Source organism: Protopterus annectens, chromosome 7.part0, assembly GCF_019279795.1.
Source record: "Protopterus annectens isolate FY-2018-M chromosome 7.part0, PAN1.0, whole genome shotgun sequence".
NCBI classification, from domain to species: Eukaryota; Metazoa; Chordata; order Ceratodontiformes; family Protopteridae; genus Protopterus; species Protopterus annectens.
The window spans coordinates 786,451,779-786,473,219 of record NC_056739.1 but is presented as its reverse complement, the minus strand read 5'-3'; the positions used below and the strand labels follow the sequence as shown (position 1 = coordinate 786,473,219).

The 21,441-nt window shown below is 37.1% G+C and overlaps 1 protein-coding gene across 6 annotated transcripts in view; it reads left to right on the top strand.

The window, feature by feature from the left end:
* Positions 1 to 21,441, top strand: part of ARHGEF15 (Rho guanine nucleotide exchange factor 15) — an 879,095-nt gene that overhangs the window by 301,887 nt on the left and 555,767 nt on the right. For all 6 annotated transcript variants that reach the window (XM_044077316.1, XM_044077320.1, XM_044077317.1 and 3 more), the window contains exon 2: positions 2,690 to 2,799. In XM_044077316.1, coding sequence (XP_043933251.1) covers positions 2,776 to 2,799 — 24 coding nt within the window. In that variant the 5' untranslated portion in view covers positions 2,690 to 2,775. The remainder of the gene's footprint in view (positions 1 to 2,689; positions 2,800 to 21,441) is intronic.

Here is a 21,441-nt window from a genome sequence, read left to right as displayed (position 1 = left end):
CCAGTTCCACACATAACACTATTTTTACCATTTAAGACAACAAGCCTGTAGTTTATATAAATATTTACAGATGACAGAATTATCTCCAAAATTCTATATGGCTAGGCTGGCAGCCTTCATCTGTCTTCACCCAATCTTCACACACTCGTCAAGATTTCTCTTGAAGAGGGCCAGTGAGGTGCTCTGTTTGACATGTATGAGAAGTCTGTTCTATAGCATGGGCAGTCTCTGGGTTATGAACCTGTCCCTCCAGCATGTTCTGTTGATTGTGGTAATGAGGTTGAGATCTCTGGAGCATGTGGTGTGGAGGGAATGGGATTTCTTTAGATGTAGCATTTCTAACAGAGCTGGGTCAGACATGACTTTGTAAGTCAAACAGAGATCATCTCCAAGTAGGTGATATGAGACAGAGAATAGTTGAAGTTTTTGCGTCTGTCCATATAGGACAAGTGTTTAAGGCCTGGGATCCTCTTTGTGGGGTACTTTTGCGGCCTCTAAAATTGTTGCAGGTGTCTAGTGAGGTACATGCCAAATGGGGCATTGTACTCGATGACTGGCCTAATGAGGGAAGAGTAGAGGGAGACAATGACCTCTTTCTTCCTGGATGCAAAACTCTTAGTATTGAGATGTGCCACACAGAAGGACTTTCTGACCACAGTGGCAATGTGGTGGTCAAAAGGGAGGTTGCTGTCAACCTGTGTCCCAGATCGCTTATAATGCCTTCTGTGTTCAGTGGACTACCATCAATGTGATAATTCATGGGAACTGGGTTTTTCCCAAAGGGGACGATGACACATTTTTTGCCATTGAGCTTAAGGCTATGGTTTTGACACCAGTCATTGGTCTCAGTGAGGCTTTTCTGTAGGATGTCATCATCACTCCGGGAGTTAATAATAGCTCCTAATTTGCAATCGCCTGTGAACCTTGTCAGCCAGAGTCCCTTTGTGTTGGCCTGGACTTCAGAGAAGTAGATACCAAACAGGAAAGGACCCAGGACCGAACTCTGTGAGACTTCACTTGTGAATGGTCTGCAGTCTGACTTGGAGTCAGCTATTTTCACACTCTGGGTTCTATCTGTGAGCCACTTTGCAACCCACTTAGTGATATAGGGGTTGATGCCTAGCTTAGTGAGTTTTTTGATTCCTGAGTGGGGTGTGATATCAAAGGCCTTGGCCAGATTAAGGAAGGCTGTATGAACCACCTGCCTTCATCCACAGCTCTGGTGACTGACTCAAAGAAGTCGACCAGGTTGAACAGGCATGATCTACCCTTCACAAAACCAAACTGTGTGGGAGCCAGAGTTTGGAGATTCCCTATATCCTTGTTTATTAGGTCCATGATGATGTGTTCCATGGCTTTGCATATCAGACTCATCAGGCTAATGGGATGATAGTTCCCAGGATCTGTAGTCACTCCTCCTTTGTGGAGAGGGATGACTGTAGTAGTGCACCATTCGGTAGGGGGAAAGCCTGAGGTAAGGCTGTGATTGTGGATAGGTTAAAAGGCAGATTACTTGTCTCTGCAGTGTAACAGCACAATGACAGTGCCCTCTTCTTCAGAAAGAATGAATACACGTAAATGGGTAAAGGGTGAACCCTTGTAGCTTGAGTTCAGGGGGCAACAGAACAAAAATAAAAATAGAAATGTATGTGATATGTGGTTTTACACCATTTACACTGGAAGCGTACAGTCTCATTCTGGTGTTAAAATAAGTCATACATTTGGCCAGTGTGTTAATAATGGCAGCTGGTTGTTTCTTATAGGGCTCTGAAGAAATGAGTTAGTTGTAAAGAAATGCCAAGAAATGGACAGTACCACCTATGAGCTACCCAGAAGAGAGAGAGAGAGACATATTTGGCTGGAATAGACTCCTCCTACAGATAAAAGAGTATGCCACACCACCTTTATTCTATCAGAACCTGGATAACTGAATAGATATTGATAAATTAACCCCAATCCTGACTGGTCTAGGCCTCCTTGAGAGGGGGGTAAGGGTTATTCAAAGAAGGAGAAACCTCCGGTAATCCACCACAGCAAAATGCCAAAGAAATATAATTATAAAATCAATGATATTTATTCCACAAAAGAGAGAGCAACAGTAAGCACTTATCGGACTGCAAAGGGCTGAGTTTTATTATTTTTACTGTTGCTCTCTCTTTTGTGGAATAAATATTGTTGATTTTATCATTATATTTCTTTGGAATTTTGCTGTGATGGATTACCGGAGGTTTCTCCTTCTTTGAATTTATTCTTCCATCGGTATCCTTAATCAGTGTAAGAAAAGTTTTTTTCTGGTAAGGGTTATTGGTCACATAACTCAGTAACCTTGAACTTCCCATGCTTCCTGTATTAAATTTGGGATTTCTACAAAACTTTACAAGTCTGTACTTTGAGCAAGTATAAGAAGAGTTCATAATGAGTAAAGACATGTTTGCAAAAGAAATGCAAAATTTCCCTTTTGATTGTCAAAAGAAGCGATAATTTTGGCCATGGTGTCATCCAAGGAAATGTATGTGTTTTAAAGTTCAGATTCATTTGTTAGGAATTTGCTGTTCTTGAAAGACCAAAGGTAGGCTTGTAGTTTTTGTTTTTGTTTTTTTAATATTTTCCTCTAGATTTTCAACACATACTGTTTAAAATGATCTGTTGTGAACAACATGAGTAAAGATTTCATTGTCTTGCTCCACAGGTGACTTCATGCAGTGAACACAAAGTTTACATTTCAGCTAGAAGATGGACCGTTTTTGAAAAACGACAGCTAACATTCATGATGTGATGAAAAATAAGTGCATAAACCTAGTAAGTCTCCTGTTATATTAATGTTTCAGCTAATAAAATGGCCATTTCTAACAAAAAGGCAGATTTGCAGAACCAAGGTAGAAATGTATTAACAATACCATTTCATCATTTCATGGTATGGGGTCCATTACAGGAGCACTACAGAATCCTGAAAGCCCAAAATCCTGAGACCAAAATACTCAAAAGTTCAAACTACTGAAAACTCAAAATGCTGAAAATACACAGGATGGCAGTACTTACTATATTCCAGCACAAGTACATACAGAAACAAATAAAACACAAACCATATTACTCTTCTCCAAGTATAAGATGGGGGGTAAGCACCCCTACACCCCTGATGTGGGGGGCTGCCCCCACCACATCCCTTGCTACTTAAATATATCAACTCCAAGATTGCACTTAGTGTAGTGAAGTCTCGGAGTTGATATATTTAAGTAGCAGGGGTGTGGGGTACAGGGGGGCTTGCCCCCCTGCATATAGTTGAAGAGTAATATGTTTCTGCATGTACTTGTGCTGGAATATAGTAAGTGTTGGTATCCTGTGTGTTTTCAGTATTTTGAGTTTTCATCCTTTTGAGTTTTCAGTATTTTGAACATTCAAGATTTAGGTTTCAGGATTTTGGTCTTCAGGATTTTAGGCTTTCAAGATTCTGCAGTGCTCCCGTCCAGTACACATAATGGGGAAAAGCTGGGTACTAACCATTTTTTTTTTTTTTTTGCTTTCTTAAATGTTTTGAACTACTGCTTACCCCGTGGGTAAGCTCAGAGAACATGCTAATTTATTTTTCTCTTGTTATACTGTTCATATTTACAAGAGAAATATTTGACCTTATATGGACTTCAGAAATGCTAAATAATTTGTATATCTTTCAGTTGCTCAATGTTTAGGTGCTTGGGTCACATTTGTTTGAGCATTGTTGCCCAACATTGTTATGAATCATACATGTTTGCTTGATCCACTCATCAGCAATAATTCTTCATTTCAAAATATGTTAAATTTTTAAGACTTCGAGATCACAGCATCACAGACTAAAATTATTTTATGTTCTCTGTTACTCATCCCTCATTCTCCAAGGTGCAGTGTGAACATTAAACTACAGCAAGGGCAGTAAAGCTCCTCCAAATTGTGACGTGTGGGGGGCTTTGTCTCTCTACAAGCGTGTTTTTTTCCTTGTTGTATTTGATGAAAAGTATTCATAACCAAGTACATGCATTTTGACATTTTTTGTGCTCTAGCTATACATTTTATGCAGTTTACTTTTGAGAAGTACAGTTTCAAGGAGATGTAATGGACCTGAATTCCTTTTGTCAGCTTTATTTTTGGCCTCTGGCTTGGCCCTTGTCTTGCAGTCTCATCTAATTTCTGGCAGCTTGGGTTTTCACTTTATATGGAATAGGCAACCATTGATCGTAAGTTTAAAAGTTCGAACACCTGATAAAAAAAGTAAAACAAAACAAAAAAATTACCTGAACATTTTTAGCTGGAGGGCAAGCCCCCTCCACCTCCACACCCCCTGGTATTTAAATATGCCAACTCCGAGATCAACCTACAGTGCGGAAAAGGGAACTCTTCCCGTTCTGCGCTGTATGGAGATCTCCATTCAGAACGTTTGAACTTTTAAAAGTTCGATCATATGGTCTCGGCCATATGAAAGTCGAACTTTTAAAAGTTCCATCATAGAAAGAGGATCCATCTCTCTCTCTCTCTCTCTCTCTATATATGTATATATATATATATATATATATATATACAGTGGATATAAAAAGTGTACACACCCCTGTTAAAATAAAATGCCAGGTGTTTGTGATATAAAAAAATAAAACCACAACAAATCATTTCAAAACTTTTCTCACCTTTAATGTGACCTATAAACTGTACAATTCAATTGAAAAACAGAAATCTTTTAGGGGAAACAGTATAAAAAAAAAAACATACAATAAGCTGATTGCATAAGTGTGGACACCCTTAAGCTAAAACTTTGTTGAAGCACCTTATGATTTAATTACAACATTCAGTCTTCTTGGGTAGGAATCTATCAGCATGGCACATCTTGACTTGACAATATTTGCCCACTCTTCCTTGCAAAAGTGCTTCAAATCTGTTAGATTGAGAGGGCATCTCTTGTGCCCAGCCCTGTTCAGGTTACCCCACAGATTTTCTATTGGATTTAGGTCTGGGCTCTGGCTGGGCCATTCCAAAACTTTAATTTTCATTTGGTGAAGTTATTCTTTTGTTGATTTGGATGTATGCTTGGGGTCATTGTCGTGTTGAAAGGTGAAATTCCTGTTAATCTTCAGCTTTCTAGCAGACGCTTGAAGGTTTTGAGCCAAAAGTGACTGGTATTTAGAACTGTTCATAATTCCTTCCACCTTGACTAAAGTGAAAAAAGCAGCTTCACAGCACCAAGAATAAGAAATATATATAAATGCTTTAATACAGATATTCCAGTTTTCCAAAACAAAGCTTTCGGACAAGGTCCTTTATCAGTGTTACAAATTCTCTACCATATACATTCTTTTATACAGCATTAAAATAATCATATGACACAACCTAACCTATCATATAAATATATTAATTAATAAACATTAAAGTTTAAAGATCCATATCATTAATTCATTATAATTCAATAAAAATAATAAAGTAACAAAAACAATCATTCCATTTTATCAAAGTTTCATATATTGTTGTTTATATTTCAGAACTGGCTAGATAGAAACTTGTTTGTTAATTCCAGGTGGATAATCTGCATGAAGTCGAATAATCCACTCATATTCCTTCTTTTCCAACTTGGTGTTAATGTCCCCTCTTCTTAAACTTGGTTCTAAAACATCTATGACCCTAAATACAAAACTATGTGCCGGCCCCTCTTCATCTACATGTTTAGCTAATGCATTTGTTAGTATACCCCTTCTAATGTCCGATTTATGTTCTATAATTAGATTTTTAAGTTTTTGAGTAGATTTTCCTACATAAAATGCCATACATAATGTGCATGTAGCCAAATAGATTATCAAAGTTGTATTACATGTTGCCCAACATCTAAAATAAAACTTTTTCTTATTAATGGGATGAATATATGTGTTGGAGGAACTTATGTCACGGCAGCATGAACAGTTAAAACAAGAAAATGTACCTTTCTTGTTTGGAGTAACTGTTACTTTTCTATTTAATGAGAAATCTTTATAACACAAACGTTGTTTAAGATTACCACAATTTTATTATGTAAACAGGGGAGTTTCAGGAATTATGTCATTGAAACCAGGTAAAGCTCTTAATATACCCCATTTCTTTCTAATAATGTCCTCAGTGGGTTTACTGCTCCTACTATATGTCATCATATATCTCATATGACCAGATATATTGTTTTCCCATTTTCTACTAGGGACATAACCATCTTTCGAGAAGTAGGGCTTGATTTCATTTCCCCTCTGATTCAATACATCTTCTGTAAGGCTGGATAGTTGTGACATATCATATCCCCTGTCTTTAAATTCTTTAGTCATCTCATTCATTTGCTCAATGCATGTATTGACATCAGTATTAAGTCTATTAACCCTGATATATTGACTCTTTATAATACCTTTAAAAGTGTGCCCAGCATGTATACTTTTTATGTAAGTATTTATTAGTATGCACATCTTTCTTATATATACTGGTGGTTATATGTTGTCCTTCCAATTGGATTCTAACATCTAAGTAATTAATGTCTAACAACCAAAGCCCCACTTGACCATCTAAAATATTGTCAACTCAGGAATGATACAAAAAAATCTATTTTACTGGATAAAAAAGCTTCTACCAAAATCTCCTACAAAAACACCACAACAACCCTCAAAAGTCCTGGGCAGGCTTAAATCAACTACTTTGTCTAGGTCACTCCACCACACCAACCCCGGCTAACTACACCCATAGTTCCCCAGAGACAATAGCTAGTGCCTTTAATAACTTTTTCACTGAAACAATCCAATCCCTAGCAAATCAACCAACCCCCCTGTAACTTAAACCACATGCCTAATCTACCTAATAATCACCCGCAATTTGGCTTTCAACCAATATCAACTAGTTTTATCAAAACACTTCTAAAAAATCTAAAACCTACCAATCTCACTGCTGACCTCCTCCCTGCAGAGTACCTGCAAATAGCAGCAGATGCCATTGGATATCCCATATCTATCCTCATCAACAGAACCTTATCTGAAAATGCTATATCCCTCCCTCTGGAAAATATCTCACGTCATCCCACTCCATAAAGGTGGTAGCTCCTCAGACATATCCAACTATAGACCCATTGCCATTCTTTCCCCACTAGCCAAAATAATGGAGAAATGTGTACACAAGCAACTAATGCAATACCGTTCACAAAATAACCTTATTATCCGACTCCCAGCATGGTTTCAGGCCATAGCACAGCACCACCTCAGCCCTCCTTTCCTTTACTACTGCCATAAACCAAAACAGGAATGACAATAGGCAAACCTCTGCCCTCTTTCTTGACCTATTAAAAGCCTTTGACATGGTCAACCATGAACTTCTCATTCTTTCAGTAAAATCTATTTCCCTCAGCAAGCCTGCTATCCAGTGGTTCCAGTCCTGCCTGACTGGTAGACAGCAGGCGGTACTATGGCAGGGCAAACTCTCCAGCCAGTTACCTCTCACACTTGTCCCTCAAGAGTCCATACTAGGTCCACTACTCTTCTCTATTTTTATCAACAACCTCCACACTGCTATCCCTACAGCCACCTGCATTCAATATGCAGATGATTTCACTCTCATCTACTCAGCCACCCCCCCCCCCCATCTGACTTGCATATCTTAACCCAACATACATTTAATACTATTGAGAACTGGCTCACCAACCAACACCTACTTCTGAACCCCAATAAAACTAAACTCCTACTCTTCTCTCCCACTAGTAGATCCACCACACTTTCATTCTCTGTCACATCTAACAATGGTACCACTATTTCCCCAGATAATCACACCAAACTGCTAGGGGTTATCATAGACAATAATCTCAAATTTGACCTACAGGTCAACAAAACTATACAGACCATCAATAAGAAGCTTGGATCACTGTATAATAACAAGACATTTTTAACCCCACTGGCTAGGACTGCAATTGCCCGATCACACCTACTCTCTACTCTATTATATGCCTCGCCTGTACTCTCAAACCTCAACAAATCCGAACTAGGTAAGCTGTCCCAAAGCTACAATCATATTGCCAGATTTGCCACTGGCTCCACCTATAGAACCCACCACTGCCAGAACCTTAAACAACTAGAGCGGCTAGAACTGCCCAGCTTAATTCAATTCAATCAACTCTTAATAGCGCACAAAATTTTGTACCACCCTGAGGATACCCCCTCACTTAAAAATATTATTAAGCCATATAGCAATCTAAGATCCCTACAGTCAGCCGATAAACTACTGGTCCAAACCACAAAGCCAGTAACTCTGCTGGTGAATCCGTTTGCCAACTTCATTGGCAAAACCTGGAATTCGTTGCCAAACTATATAACCCTACAATCCTCCAAAAGTCTCTTCAAAAAAATCCTCAAACACTATCTCAAAGTGAATTGCCTATGCCCATGTACCAACCCTGATTAAGTTATAAACTAAAAGCATATTCTGCAATTATCATAACTTGTAACTACATCACCAAGCTGTGCTTCCAATCTGATGTCTCTTACTTTTAATTCTCTGTCTATGACAATTGTGAGTCCCTACTAGGGAATCACTGCTAACCCATTGTACATAATCACTTTGTTTATAATTGTTTGCTAACTTCTGTGTAATGTATGTAAGTTTGTCTTTGTGGAGCTTTTCTCCCCGGGCCTCTTCTGAAAATGGACATGTATCCAGTCGGACTATCCCGGTAAACAAATGTAAAATAAATAAAAATAAATAATAACTTTGAGCATTTCATTTAAAAGGTCAAAAAGGTAGTTGTTTGGTTAAAAAATTTCACACAATTACTTAATAGATCCTCACTGCCATGCCATACAATAAAAACATCATCCACAAAACATTTGTCAAAAAGGATGTTGGGCTTATATATATTTTGTCTATCATTAAAAACAGATTCTTCCTCCCAGTTACCAAGAGTCAAGTTGGCATATGTGTTAGCTACTGGACTACCCATAGCTACACCCAATTGTTGATGGTAAATCTGTTTATTAAATAAAAATATATTATTCTCAAGGGTTATTTCCAGTAGCTCACAAAAAGTTTTAACCTGCCTACCTGTAAAGTTACCATATCTACGTAGAATTTGTCTTATACTATTTATCCCATATTCATTGGGAATGCAGGTAAAAAGGGATTTTATATCCAGAGTAACAAATAAAATATCCCTTTTGATATTTGTCTCATACCATTGATATAATAGATTTAAGAAATGCCCAGTATCCTTAATAAAGCTTTGCACAAAACATAGGAAGTCTGTAAGAACATCCTGCAGGTAGACTGACATGGGTTCAGTAATCCACCCTCTACCCGAGACAATTGGTCTCATTGGAGGATGTAATAAGGATTTATGAATTTTGGACAATCCATATAAAACTGGAATAGTAGGACTAGGTACTGTTAGAAAATTAAAATTATACAATGACCCCCCCCCATTAATATTCAAAAACGTGCACGCTGATTGGTCAGCATGCACGTTGTAAATCAGAGTTATAGTAATGGAAAAAGGTCCGGTCGCCTGGACTTTTTCCATTACTATAACTCTTTTTTTACAGCAACGGAGCATGCAAGATCTCTGTTGCTTCACACTGTCTCGCTATGTTATACGAGTTTAACATAGCGAGACAGCTTTAAAAAAGCAACGGAGATTCTCAGTTCCTTTTTTAAAGCTGTATCGCTATGTTAAACTCCTTTAACATAGCGAGACAGTTTGTAAAAAGCAATGGAGATCTTGCTTCTCTGTTGCTTTTTTCAAAACTGTCTCACTATGTTAAATGGGTTTAACATAGTGAGACAGCTTTAAAAAAAGCAACGGAGATTCTCCATTGCTTTTTTTAAAGCTGTCTCGCTATGTTAAACCCATTTAACATAGTGAAACAGTTTATAAAAGATTCTCCATTGCTTTTTTAAAGCTGTCTCGTTATGTTAAACTCCTTTAACATAGCGAGACAGTTTGTAAAAAGCAACGGAGATCTTGCCTTCTCTGTTGCTTTTTTCAAAACTGTCTCGCTATGTTAAATGGGTTTAACATACCGAGACAGCTTTACAAAAAGCAACGGAGATTCTCCATTGCTCTTTTTAAAGCTGCCTCGCTATGTTAAACCCATTTAACATAGCGAAACAGTTTGTAAAAAGCAACGGAGATCTTGCTTTCTCTGTTGCTTTTGCCCACAGCTCTGATGTACTGCGTAGGCATACGCATGTGCAGTACATCAGAACTGACGCAGAATACCAGACAGCTGCGGAAGGGCAGCAAAGAGGCATTATACAATGCCATTATTTAAGAAAAGTAATTTTTTTTTCTTAAATAATGTCATTGTATAATAGCAGTAACCCACTTGTGGGTGTGGGTAATGCTGGATTTACCCACGGTTGGCTTTGTATGGCCACTCGGGCTTCGCCCTCGTGACCAAACCACACCAACCATGGGTAAATCCAGCATTGCCCACACCCAGGCGTGGGTTATTGCTATAATATCTAACGTTATGTCATTATTGATCTGTAAATCATAAATGCCAATATTAACTCTACTAATAAGCTTCCCAATATCAACATTTTGTGTAGGTTTAAATGTGTGTACATCCATTAATAATTCACCCATACCATCAATATAATCAGCTAGATTCATAATCACTATACAGCCACACTTATCAGCTTCCTTAATTATAAAATTGTTATTTGACTGTAGGTCATGTAGAGCTTCAATTTCATTAACAGACAAGTAATACATTTTCATAAAAGCATTGTCATTACACAATTCACGTATCTGTTTATCACAGATATCACGAAATGCTGTAAGGATAGGGTCATTAATAGGTATGAAACTGCTTGATTTTTTAAGCCTACTGGTACATCACTAGTAGTATTCTTAAAAATCAATTTCAAACTTAAATTACGAACAAATGTTTTAACTCAGTTAAAGCATCTATAATATTGCTAACATTTGAAGGAATACATTTTATAGCACATTCAAGTAATGAAATAGCAGCTGGTACTAGTTCTGTATCAGATAAATTCACATTAGAACCATTGCCGAAGTATATGGCACTTCTATTCAATGGATTATTATTCACATTTATAATTTCATTAATACATACTTCTGATGTATATAAATCATTATTTTCATGAGTTACATTAGAATCTAATATTTCAATCGTATTCCCATTTACATTAGAATTCATTTGTATATCATTCATATGTAAATTAATATGAGAAACTTCAATAGCATCAGTATTATCAATTAATAATTCATCATTCCCAGTATATTCTTCATTAACATTAATAGAATCAGATGCACATATATAATTTAAACTGGCATTGTCTACACTCAAGTCATTATTAATATTTAAAGTTTGAATAGGACATAACTGCAATTCAGAAGAAGTAAAAACTTCAGTCTGATCCAAGCGGCAGGTTGCAATTTCTGAAAATGAATTCCTGCCTTTATTTAAACCATCATTTATTATGTGTTCATATTTAGTATCATTTGATGGTATTATTATGGTAACATGTTCACAAGCAGATGAACGCGACTCTGTATCAAAGTTATGGTCAGACTCATTATATGAAATATTCTTTGAAAAAACTAGAAAAGCATTAAAAGAACTCACTGTTTCTTGAAAGACTTGCGTCGTGTGACCGGACCTCTGCATTGCCTTCCCTGTGAATGCGAGCGTCCTCTGGTTTCCCCTTGTTGGCGTTCGCTTATTTTTTCTGGTAATTTTATGGAGTGGCGTTGTTGATAACCTAAAAAAGAGTTGTTGATATTTGGACCATTACTATAGTCACTATTAGTGTTGCCCTGTTCCACAATATCACTATTCACGTTTGCTTCATCCCTCCGTCTTGTAGATCCAGATGCCAAAATGTCAAGGGGAGGTCTTAAATCATTTCCTCTCTTTTCCAATTTGTGTCATATTGAGTTAAAAGTCCCAGTGCTCTCAGTGGGCTTAAACAGCAAAAGCAACAAAAGTAGTAAAAAAGCACCACTAAGATAATGCGAAACTGTGAAACAACCAAATGTCCAAAAAGAAAAAAACAGCTTCACAGCACCAAGTATAAGAAATATATAAAAAAGTTTTAATACAGATATTCCAATTTTCCAAAACAAAGCTTTCGGACAAGGTCCTTCATCAGTGTTACAAATTCTTTACCATATACATTCTTTTATACAACATTAAAATAATCACGACACAACTTAATCTATCATATAAATATATTAATTAATAAACATTAAAGTTTAAAGATACATATCATTAATTCATTATAATTGAATAAAAATAAAAATAATAAAGTAACAAAAACAATCATTCCATTTTATCAAAGTTTCATATATTGTTGTTTATATTTCAAACTTGGCTTGATAGAAACTTGTTTGTTAATTCCAGGTGGATAATCCACATGAAGTCGAATAATCCACTCATATTCCTTAATTTCCAACTTGGTGTTAATGTCCCCTCTTCTTAAACTTGGTTCTAAAACATCTATGACCCTAAATACAAAACTATGTGCCAGTCCCTCTTCATCTACATGTTTAGCTAATGCATTTGTTAGTATACCCCTTCTAATGTCCGATTTATGTTCTATATATAGTAACAGTTACTCCAAACAAGAAAGGAACATTTTCTTGTTTTAACTGTTCATGCTGCCCTGACATATGTTCCTCCAACACATATATTCATCCCATTAATAAGAAAAAGTTTTATTTTAGATGTTGGGCAACATGTAATACAACTTTGATAATCTATTTGGCTACATGCACATTATGTATGGCATTTTATGTAGGAAAATCTACTCGAAAACATAAAAATCGAATTATAGAACATAAATCGTCCTGCTGATGAAAAATGGCCCCAGGTTATTGGATTGGTGGGCAAACTGGGTCATACAAGCCCTGTGATGTCTCTGCTGTAGTGTGGATGCCAAAAGTGATTGATCATGAAAGTGCTGCCATCGGGGAAATTGCTCAGTGTTATAATGTTGCAAAAATTCTACTGTCAGTTTCATTCTTGATGCTATAGTTATCATAACTGGGTTTGGTAGCCCTAAAATTGTGAGGATATCCATCTGAAAAAAATGTTGCCTTTTTTTTCAGCAATTGCTTGTCCAGAGACTGTACATTTTAATTCTAACATAGTTTTGTGGCATCTTTGTATAGGATCTGCCCTTCTTTCATAATCCTGCGTATTGTGCTAATGATTTCAAACAGGACTTGGAGACTGAATTCATTTTCAGTGACTTTACCAGGGACTTTTATTTGGTCAGCCATGGTAAGTTCTGATATAAACTGAGACATTAGGAGCTGATGTCTCCCTTGTAACCTGGATCTGAAGGAGGTGAAGGTTTAGGAAATGAAATGTCAAGATTAATAAATTGCTGGGAAAATAGAGACAGAAGAATGTGGGTGTAGCCCAGGGCTCCAAGTTGGCCCTTCTACTTTTCATTCTGTAGGTCAGTGACATCAACTTACTTCCAGACATTTTGTGACTATGTAAAGTTGGCGAAAATAACCTTGGAAAAACATTGCAAAATTCTGTAAATTTTCATAGGATGGCCTTATATATAGGTTGAGGAATCAGCTTTTTAGCAAATGAAGCAGACATTAATGGAATTATTTTAAACATAAGGGGAATCATTTACTACTACACCCTAAATGCTATGGGCGTAAGTCTGTTCATCCATTATTATGATGTAGGAGTCTTTACTGACTTTAAACTATCTTCTAGATGTTAAATGGAAAACATTTCTGTTAAAGCATGATAAGTCTGCAATAACTGTGATTCCTGTTTTTATTGTGTAGATACCAGCTCATCTGGAGTATGCTAACTTAACTATGGTTACCAAGGAAACAAAACCTTGTTATCAAGTTAGAATGAGTCCAGAGGTGAAGTGAATTCATAGATGTTCACACTTAAGTTATGTATTTAGGCTGAAACAACTAATCTTGTCCCATTGCCTTATACAAGAGTGAGACATGATCTTGTAGCTGTTTTTTGTGCTTTAAGGGATGAGGGTTGATGTAATATGCTGGAAGTAGACATTGCTCCTGAGGATGAGAATTTAAGCAGTGTGAGGAGAACATTTAGTAGATGAATATTGAGCATTTGAAGAGGTATATTAGTAGGTTTATTAAGTAGATAATAGATGCTGTGATTAGTGATTAGAAATTAAAAAAAAATGGGAAGTGAGAAAAAGAACTCTGTAGGGCAGAATATATTAACATTGAAGTTAAGAATTCAAGCAAGTATCATAAGGTTTACATTGGAAGCATAGAGGTGGGGTGGAAAGCAGTGTTGCAAAACTACAAATATTGCTAGGAGATGCTAGTAAAACTATTCAGTTGTTGGTGAAAACTAGTTGTGGGGAATACAATTCTGAATGAAGAAAAATGATTTGATGACATTGCAAACTGAAAATCACAGCTGCATGTATCTCAGAGATGTACAGGAGCAGATTCATTGATTGATTTGATTAGGATATTCTTTGCCTTTCAGGCTGCAGTTTTCTTGTTCTGACTTGGACCAAGAACAGTTGATGCAGGTTTACAAGCAGGGTATTTCAAAGGCAGGGTATCCAGATTACATACTTTTTAAGCCAACATAATGCTGTGACCACAATCCAGGGGGCAAGGGTTCAATCAGCAGCCCGAACGTCTAAGGTACTGGTACGGAAACACAGACATACCTGTCCTGGGGTGGGGAAGGCATACACTCAGATGCACCTTGTGGATGTTCTGTTGCAGGGACTGGAGACACCTGGGGGCATTGTGCTTAGGAAGCTGGAGAAGTGGCTGAGTCACTGTGGAGGCATGCCAACATACCCCAGTGCATGCCCGTACCAAGACATTCTTAGAGCAAGTAAGGGAGTAGGGAAATAAGGGAATAACATAATTCTTTCCTCAGCAGCAACATGACACTGCCCTTGAATGCCACAGTCTCCTCACTGGCCCCAAATTGTGCAGAAGAAGTTTGGGAAGGATTATCATATTCTGTAAACCCAGTGAATGAGGAGAGACTCCTGGGAGCAGGTTATGGACAGCTGCAGGGATGGGAGAGCAAAAAATATTAACCAAAATTACATGCTTTTTGTTTTCAAATGGGATATGAGTTGCAGACCCCTCAGCATGTATTGTCTTTTAAAGATTAGCATTCAAGGATGGGGGATGCTGTTAAAAATGGTAATCTCAAGGTCTCTACCGACTTCTTTGAATAAGAGGCTGCATGCATTATCAGTGTGGACGCAGTCACCTTTAAACTGTTAAAAAGGTGCTTAAATGCACTCATAAGGTGCATTACACAGAGTAGCTAACTGAATCATAAAGTGAGACACAGATGCAGAATGCAGAAAATTGTTTACAGCAGGCATTGTAAACTGTCAGAAGCGTAATCACTAATCTTACACTCCACATGCTGTAAGCAGTTCCAGTGGTATGCATGCATACATCACTATTGGCACTTTTTTTCTGTTGCTCTGCAGACAGCTTCCCTGTAATCGACTGATAGCCTTTTGCATGGATTCTGACTGCCTCATGTGTGTTTGAAATCTCTTTTTTCCTACTCTTCTGTGACCATGGAGCCGGCATATATGAGTATAGTTTGTTTCAGAGATGCTATCTACTCAGTCATGATCAACTAGCTAGTTACAGTCCATGAAGATATCAGCATGCCAGAGTACATTCAAATGTCTGCGACTGTTGTCTACTAGACTCCACTGGCTCAAAGATACCAATAAAATGGTAATTTATTGAAATAAAAATCAACAACATCACAAAATGTTTTACATAAAAGGTGCTTATCCAGCAGTATGAAACCAAAGCAAGGCTAATGAAACATTTTAAATGATTTATTAGCCTTTTGGTGGATTCAAATGACCAAGCACCATTTCTTCATCAATAAGTTAAGTAATGCTTTGCTCCTAGCCCAGCCATATTGATTGATTGACAACCTTCTGCTATGATCAGAGTTTAGAATTCATGTTCCGTGCTTATCCCAGTTATATTACGGGATACTTCAACAGTTTTACTTAGACTGTGGCTTTTTGTTGGCCAGAGGCAACCTAATTAACAAAGTAATATAAATGAATGAGTAAATTGTCTATTAATGATATTATGCATAATATCATATGCCTCAGTGCACGCACTATTTGTAGATAATTTAATGTTATTAAGCTGTTGTTTACATAGATTGTCTTACTATATCAGACTGCTTTGCAAGCAAAATATTTTTACTTAACTCCAGGAGGACTCATTCATTGTTGCTTCTAACTCTTCTTCAACTGTAATATACATTAACTATGCTTGGGTCTCCCTTTAACTGAAATCGAGATATTTGGTTTGTAGGATTGTAACTGGGTACCCACCCTACAAGTACCATCATTATGTTAGCACTGCCTGTGTTTAGTGTCTCGCAGTGGTGGTGGTAAGGTAGCTGAAGGGGAAAAGTGTTTTGATCCCCAAACTTTAGTATGAGGTCCACTCATATCCTGGCCATTATGGAGGCCAGATATTAAAGTAGCAAAGCAACGGAGTAGTTGTTCTTATCAGATGATATTTAGTTAGTCAGTCAGTCAGACAGTCACCAGGAGAATTACAAGATCTCTATAAATCATGTACAGGCAAAGCCTGGAGGTCAAAAGAACAAATAAGCAAGGCTATACAACAGACTCTGAGAATATTGTAGCTCCACATTGAAGAGGTGGGAAGAACAGCAGAACGCATTCAGTTTGCATAGGTTGTACAGCTAGATAGTATGTGACTAAAGCAAATTAAAAGACGTCAGTAATCCCTTGGATACAATTCTGTGCTGAGAACTGGTTATAAGACTGTCCTGCAGGCTGTGTCCTGATGTTTGAATCCACTTACCAATGGACTCGTTTGTGCTGTGTTCTTTGCCATAAGGCTTTCAGTGCCTTAAAATCTGATGCTGAGTTATCTTACCAGCAGGATTGTTGAGAACTGCAGATGCTAAGATCATTTGGTTTTCCAGTATCTCTTTGTTTTACTGCCTTTCAGCCTTTCCCCTTATGACATGCTCCCACCTCCTTTTTTTCCTCATCGTGACATAAAATTACAAATGTCACATATCACTAAGGTTTCCAGCTGTCCTACGTTTTGTAGTACAGTACTGATTCAGAGCAGGGCAGTCAGTGTCCTGGTTCTGTGACTCAAACAGAAGTGGACATGGTCAGCAGTAGCTAGAATCTTCTCACTGGTTAGCAGCTGTTGTATTTTCATGGCCTTTCCTTATAAGACTTTAAGTCCCATAAGTGGACAGACTCGTGAGGATTGATCTTCCTTATGAGGTCCTCTCAGTGAAGCACATACTTCTGGCTGGCTGCTGTTACTCTGTAAAGTTACTAAGAATAAAGTCATGTAAGTTTAGGACAGGTCCAATGATATGGGCTGGTTACACCATATTTTTTCTTTGCAAGTTATGTTCATGTTTTGGATTGAGAATCAATTTGTGATTTGGGACTTGTAAATCAGGGCATGTGGGTCACACTGTCCTACTGTGTTATATAGCATACTGAATTTATTGTGGGGAAAATACTCACAATAGTGAACTGAGTTGCTTTTTCAGGGAGAGATACACAAGATAAGATTGTGTGTAGTTTATTTTATCCCTTGTATCATAATGAGAGTCATAGGGGCAGAAGGAAACCTCTTGTCAGTATGATTCTCTACCTATGTAACTGTACTTGTAAGTTGTGTATTTATATATGTGTGTATGAATGTATATATGATATATATGTGTATGTGTATATATATATATATATATATATATATATATATATATATATATATCTATGGATCTACTTCATATGGTTGACATTTCAGAATGTCGAAGACCATATGGCCGAGACCATATGATCGACATTCGAAATGTCGATCATTGAATTTAAAAAAACAAAAACAACAAAAACTCCTCCCCTCTTGCACCCCCAGGGGCTCTGCCCCCCACACCCCCCCGGAACTTAAATATACCAACTTTGAGATCGCACTACAGTGCAAAAGATGGAAATCTTTCCATTCCGCACTATATGGAGATTCCAGTTCCGCATGGTCAACATTTCGAATGTTGATTATATGGTCTCTGCCATATGGTCTTCAACATTCTGAAATGTCGACCATGTGAAGGGGGACCCATATATATATATATATATATATATATATATATATATATATATATATATATATATATATATATTTATGGATCTACCTGACATGGTCGACAGTTCATATGGTCGAAAGTTCATTTGGTCGACAGTTCATTTGATCGACAAGCATTTTAGGTGGGGGGGTTCGCCCCACACCTAACTATATATATCAACTCCAGGGTTGCACAACATTGGGGAAGGGGGCAAATCTACTTGTCGACCAAATGAACTTTCGACCATATGAGTGTCGATCATATGAACTGTCGACCATGTCAGGTAGACCCATATATATATATATATATATATATATATATATATATATATATATATATATATATTGGTTCACTTTATAATCTCAAAATACTGAAATCCAGAATTTCAGTATTTTGAAACCATAAAGTCGAATGTCCCAAATCCCGAAACTACAAAATCACGAAACACAAAATCGCGAACAGAAGCACACCATACACCACACAACACATGCATCATCCAACCCACACCACAACAATTAAAACACACACAAACACAAAAACACAAACAAACAAACCTACACTATATATAAGCAGGGGGCAAGCTGTGCCCCCCCCACACCCACCCCACTTATATATACTAACTCTGAGATTGCACATACACAGAAAGGAAACTCACACCCACACATTCTACAGTCCCTCGCACACACACAAACATCACACATGTACATCCAACACTTACACACCCATACTTTCACCTGCCTACCCTAACCCACACATACAACTGACAAACACATTCACACACACTCAAACTCCTACACAAAATCCTTACAAACACTCACTTACCTTAAATTACACCTAACTCCACACACAACACCAGACACCATCCACTCACAACACTCGCACACAAAGTACCATAACGTCATAACCACAAATTTGAGATATTCGGATTCGTAATTATGCACTTTTGCGATTTTAAAGGTTCAACTTTATAATTTTGGGATATTGAAATTCAGGATTTCAGTATTTCAAAATTATAAAGTGAACCCATACACATGTGTATATATATATATATATATATATATATATATATATATATATATATATACACACACACACATACACACACACGAGCGCGCCCATGCATACAACAATCATAAGTGCTGTTTACACAGGAGCTGGGCAGGGAGGTGGAGGGACATAATGGGAAGAAGGAACAGTCGTAATGTGTTCAGTTGCATGCCTACGTATTGACTTTGCTTTGACAACTTATGTTCAACAGCATCCCTTTCATGTGTGACACAGAGAAAATACAGATGATCAGACAAAAAAAAAAGAGAAATAATACAGGTGTACACATATGTTTCCATAATGTTCTATGCTGTCATAGTCTCTTCTTAGCCAGTTGGGTAGACAAATACCACATATAGCAGTTTTGTACATACCAAGTATTACGGCATAAAGGCATAAAATGAGTCAAAGGACAGTATATTTGTTATCCATTGCTTATACTCACATGCTGTGTATAGCTTACCGTTCAGTTGTGTGTGTTTTATTGTGTAAAACATTAGTTCTATGTATTAATCATACAGGATATAAATAACTATAATAACAGTATGCAGGAGACATAACTGCATGCATAGATTTGTAATATATTGTACTAAGTAATGTATGACAACATCACAGGAAGTGAAAGCACAGATTAAGATAAAAACATTTAATATTCAAATTATTTGTTTTGTAATTGATTATTCAAGCATTTATAGGGGCCTGATGACTTCCTTACAAATGTGTGTTACGTCTGAAGTTATAGAAACTGGATCTCTGTTTGCTGTGTGCACTGAATTAATAGCCAATTTTCCTGCTTGTTGGGTATTTTTCTGTTAATACAGTTCTCACCATCATTTCAATCCTGTGACCATTTAGTGCTGCATGTTTGGCAAAGGTAGAGAAGGAAGAAGCCAAAGAAATATCATTTATGTTTCGATTTCAGAAGGGAGAGGCACTTATAATGTTGAAGTTATGTGACTTGACAAATCTGAAACTGAAAGTGCCGTCATTGATAACAAACTTAATAAAGCTAGTACTTTTTAGCCCTTTATGTTAAAAATGTCTTCAATTTCTTAAATGATTAATTAAAAAAAATAGGTTCCTGTTGAAATTCCGAAGTCTGAAATCTACATTCCTTGGAAAAAGGGATTATACGTAATAAGTTTAAGGCTGTGGTATCTTGGAGCGTTCCATCTACTCCAGAGTTCAGTGATTCAGGATTATATCGGGGGTGGAGACCACGGGTCTGGCATTGGGGATTGGTTTGGTGAGGACCACCTAACGAATCACTTTAATGGTAGTACTGAAAGCATTTACGTTGACTTTATTTAGCGTACAGTCTCATTTTATTTTCTGATGTTGTGTGCACAGTTTCATTTTATTATTTGAAGTTGTGGGTGTACAATCCCATTTTATTTTGAAGTCTTGGGATTTACTGAGTCAAAAAGTACAAGTTGCAAAACTGGAAGTAGAGGCAGACAGCAAGTCCACCTTTATTTTTGGAAACAGTGAGTTACTGCAAAAATGAAAAGAGAACAATAGTTTGACAGACATCAAGCTTAGCACAAGTAAATAATGAAAATGAGATGTATTGTTTTGTACATCACAGCATTAAGTAAAATAAAAACTATGAATCAGACAGCCTCGCTTCATAATATGTGAGTGTGTTTACAAGAAATACAGCTGTGTGAGTGTATTATTGTGTCAGCTGATGTACGAATGGTAGGACTATAGATGCAGAAAATTAGATGTGTGATTCTGAATAAACTGAAAGCAGATGTCATTCTTCAATCTAGACAGATCTTTGAACAGCTAGACATCTTAGGAGAGTGAGGTTGCAGTCTTGCACAATGTCTGTTGGTGAGAGCAGCCTCACTGTAACAGACAGACCACACCATTCCCCCCCATCTCTCTCTGTCTCTCTCTTTCTCTCTCTCTCTTGTCTTTCTTGATACCAAAGTATAGACAAACAGAGATACCACAGCATCAGATGGTCTTGTAGCAGTCTAAAGGAGCCTTATATGAAATGTCTGAAACATTAAGGACATTATCAGTTAAAGCATAATGTTACCAAAGAATAGCGTAAAGCATTATCTAAATGTAGGAAAATGGAGAAAAAATGCAGTCCCAAGAATGCTTAAAACTGTATCTATTAAATATCTGGAAAGAAACCATTAGCACTGTATAACATACTAATTATATGCACAAAACCACCTAACCCATCATGTGTTAATTAGGGTCTATATTAAAACATTGAACGCTTAAAACAGCGAGTGATGTT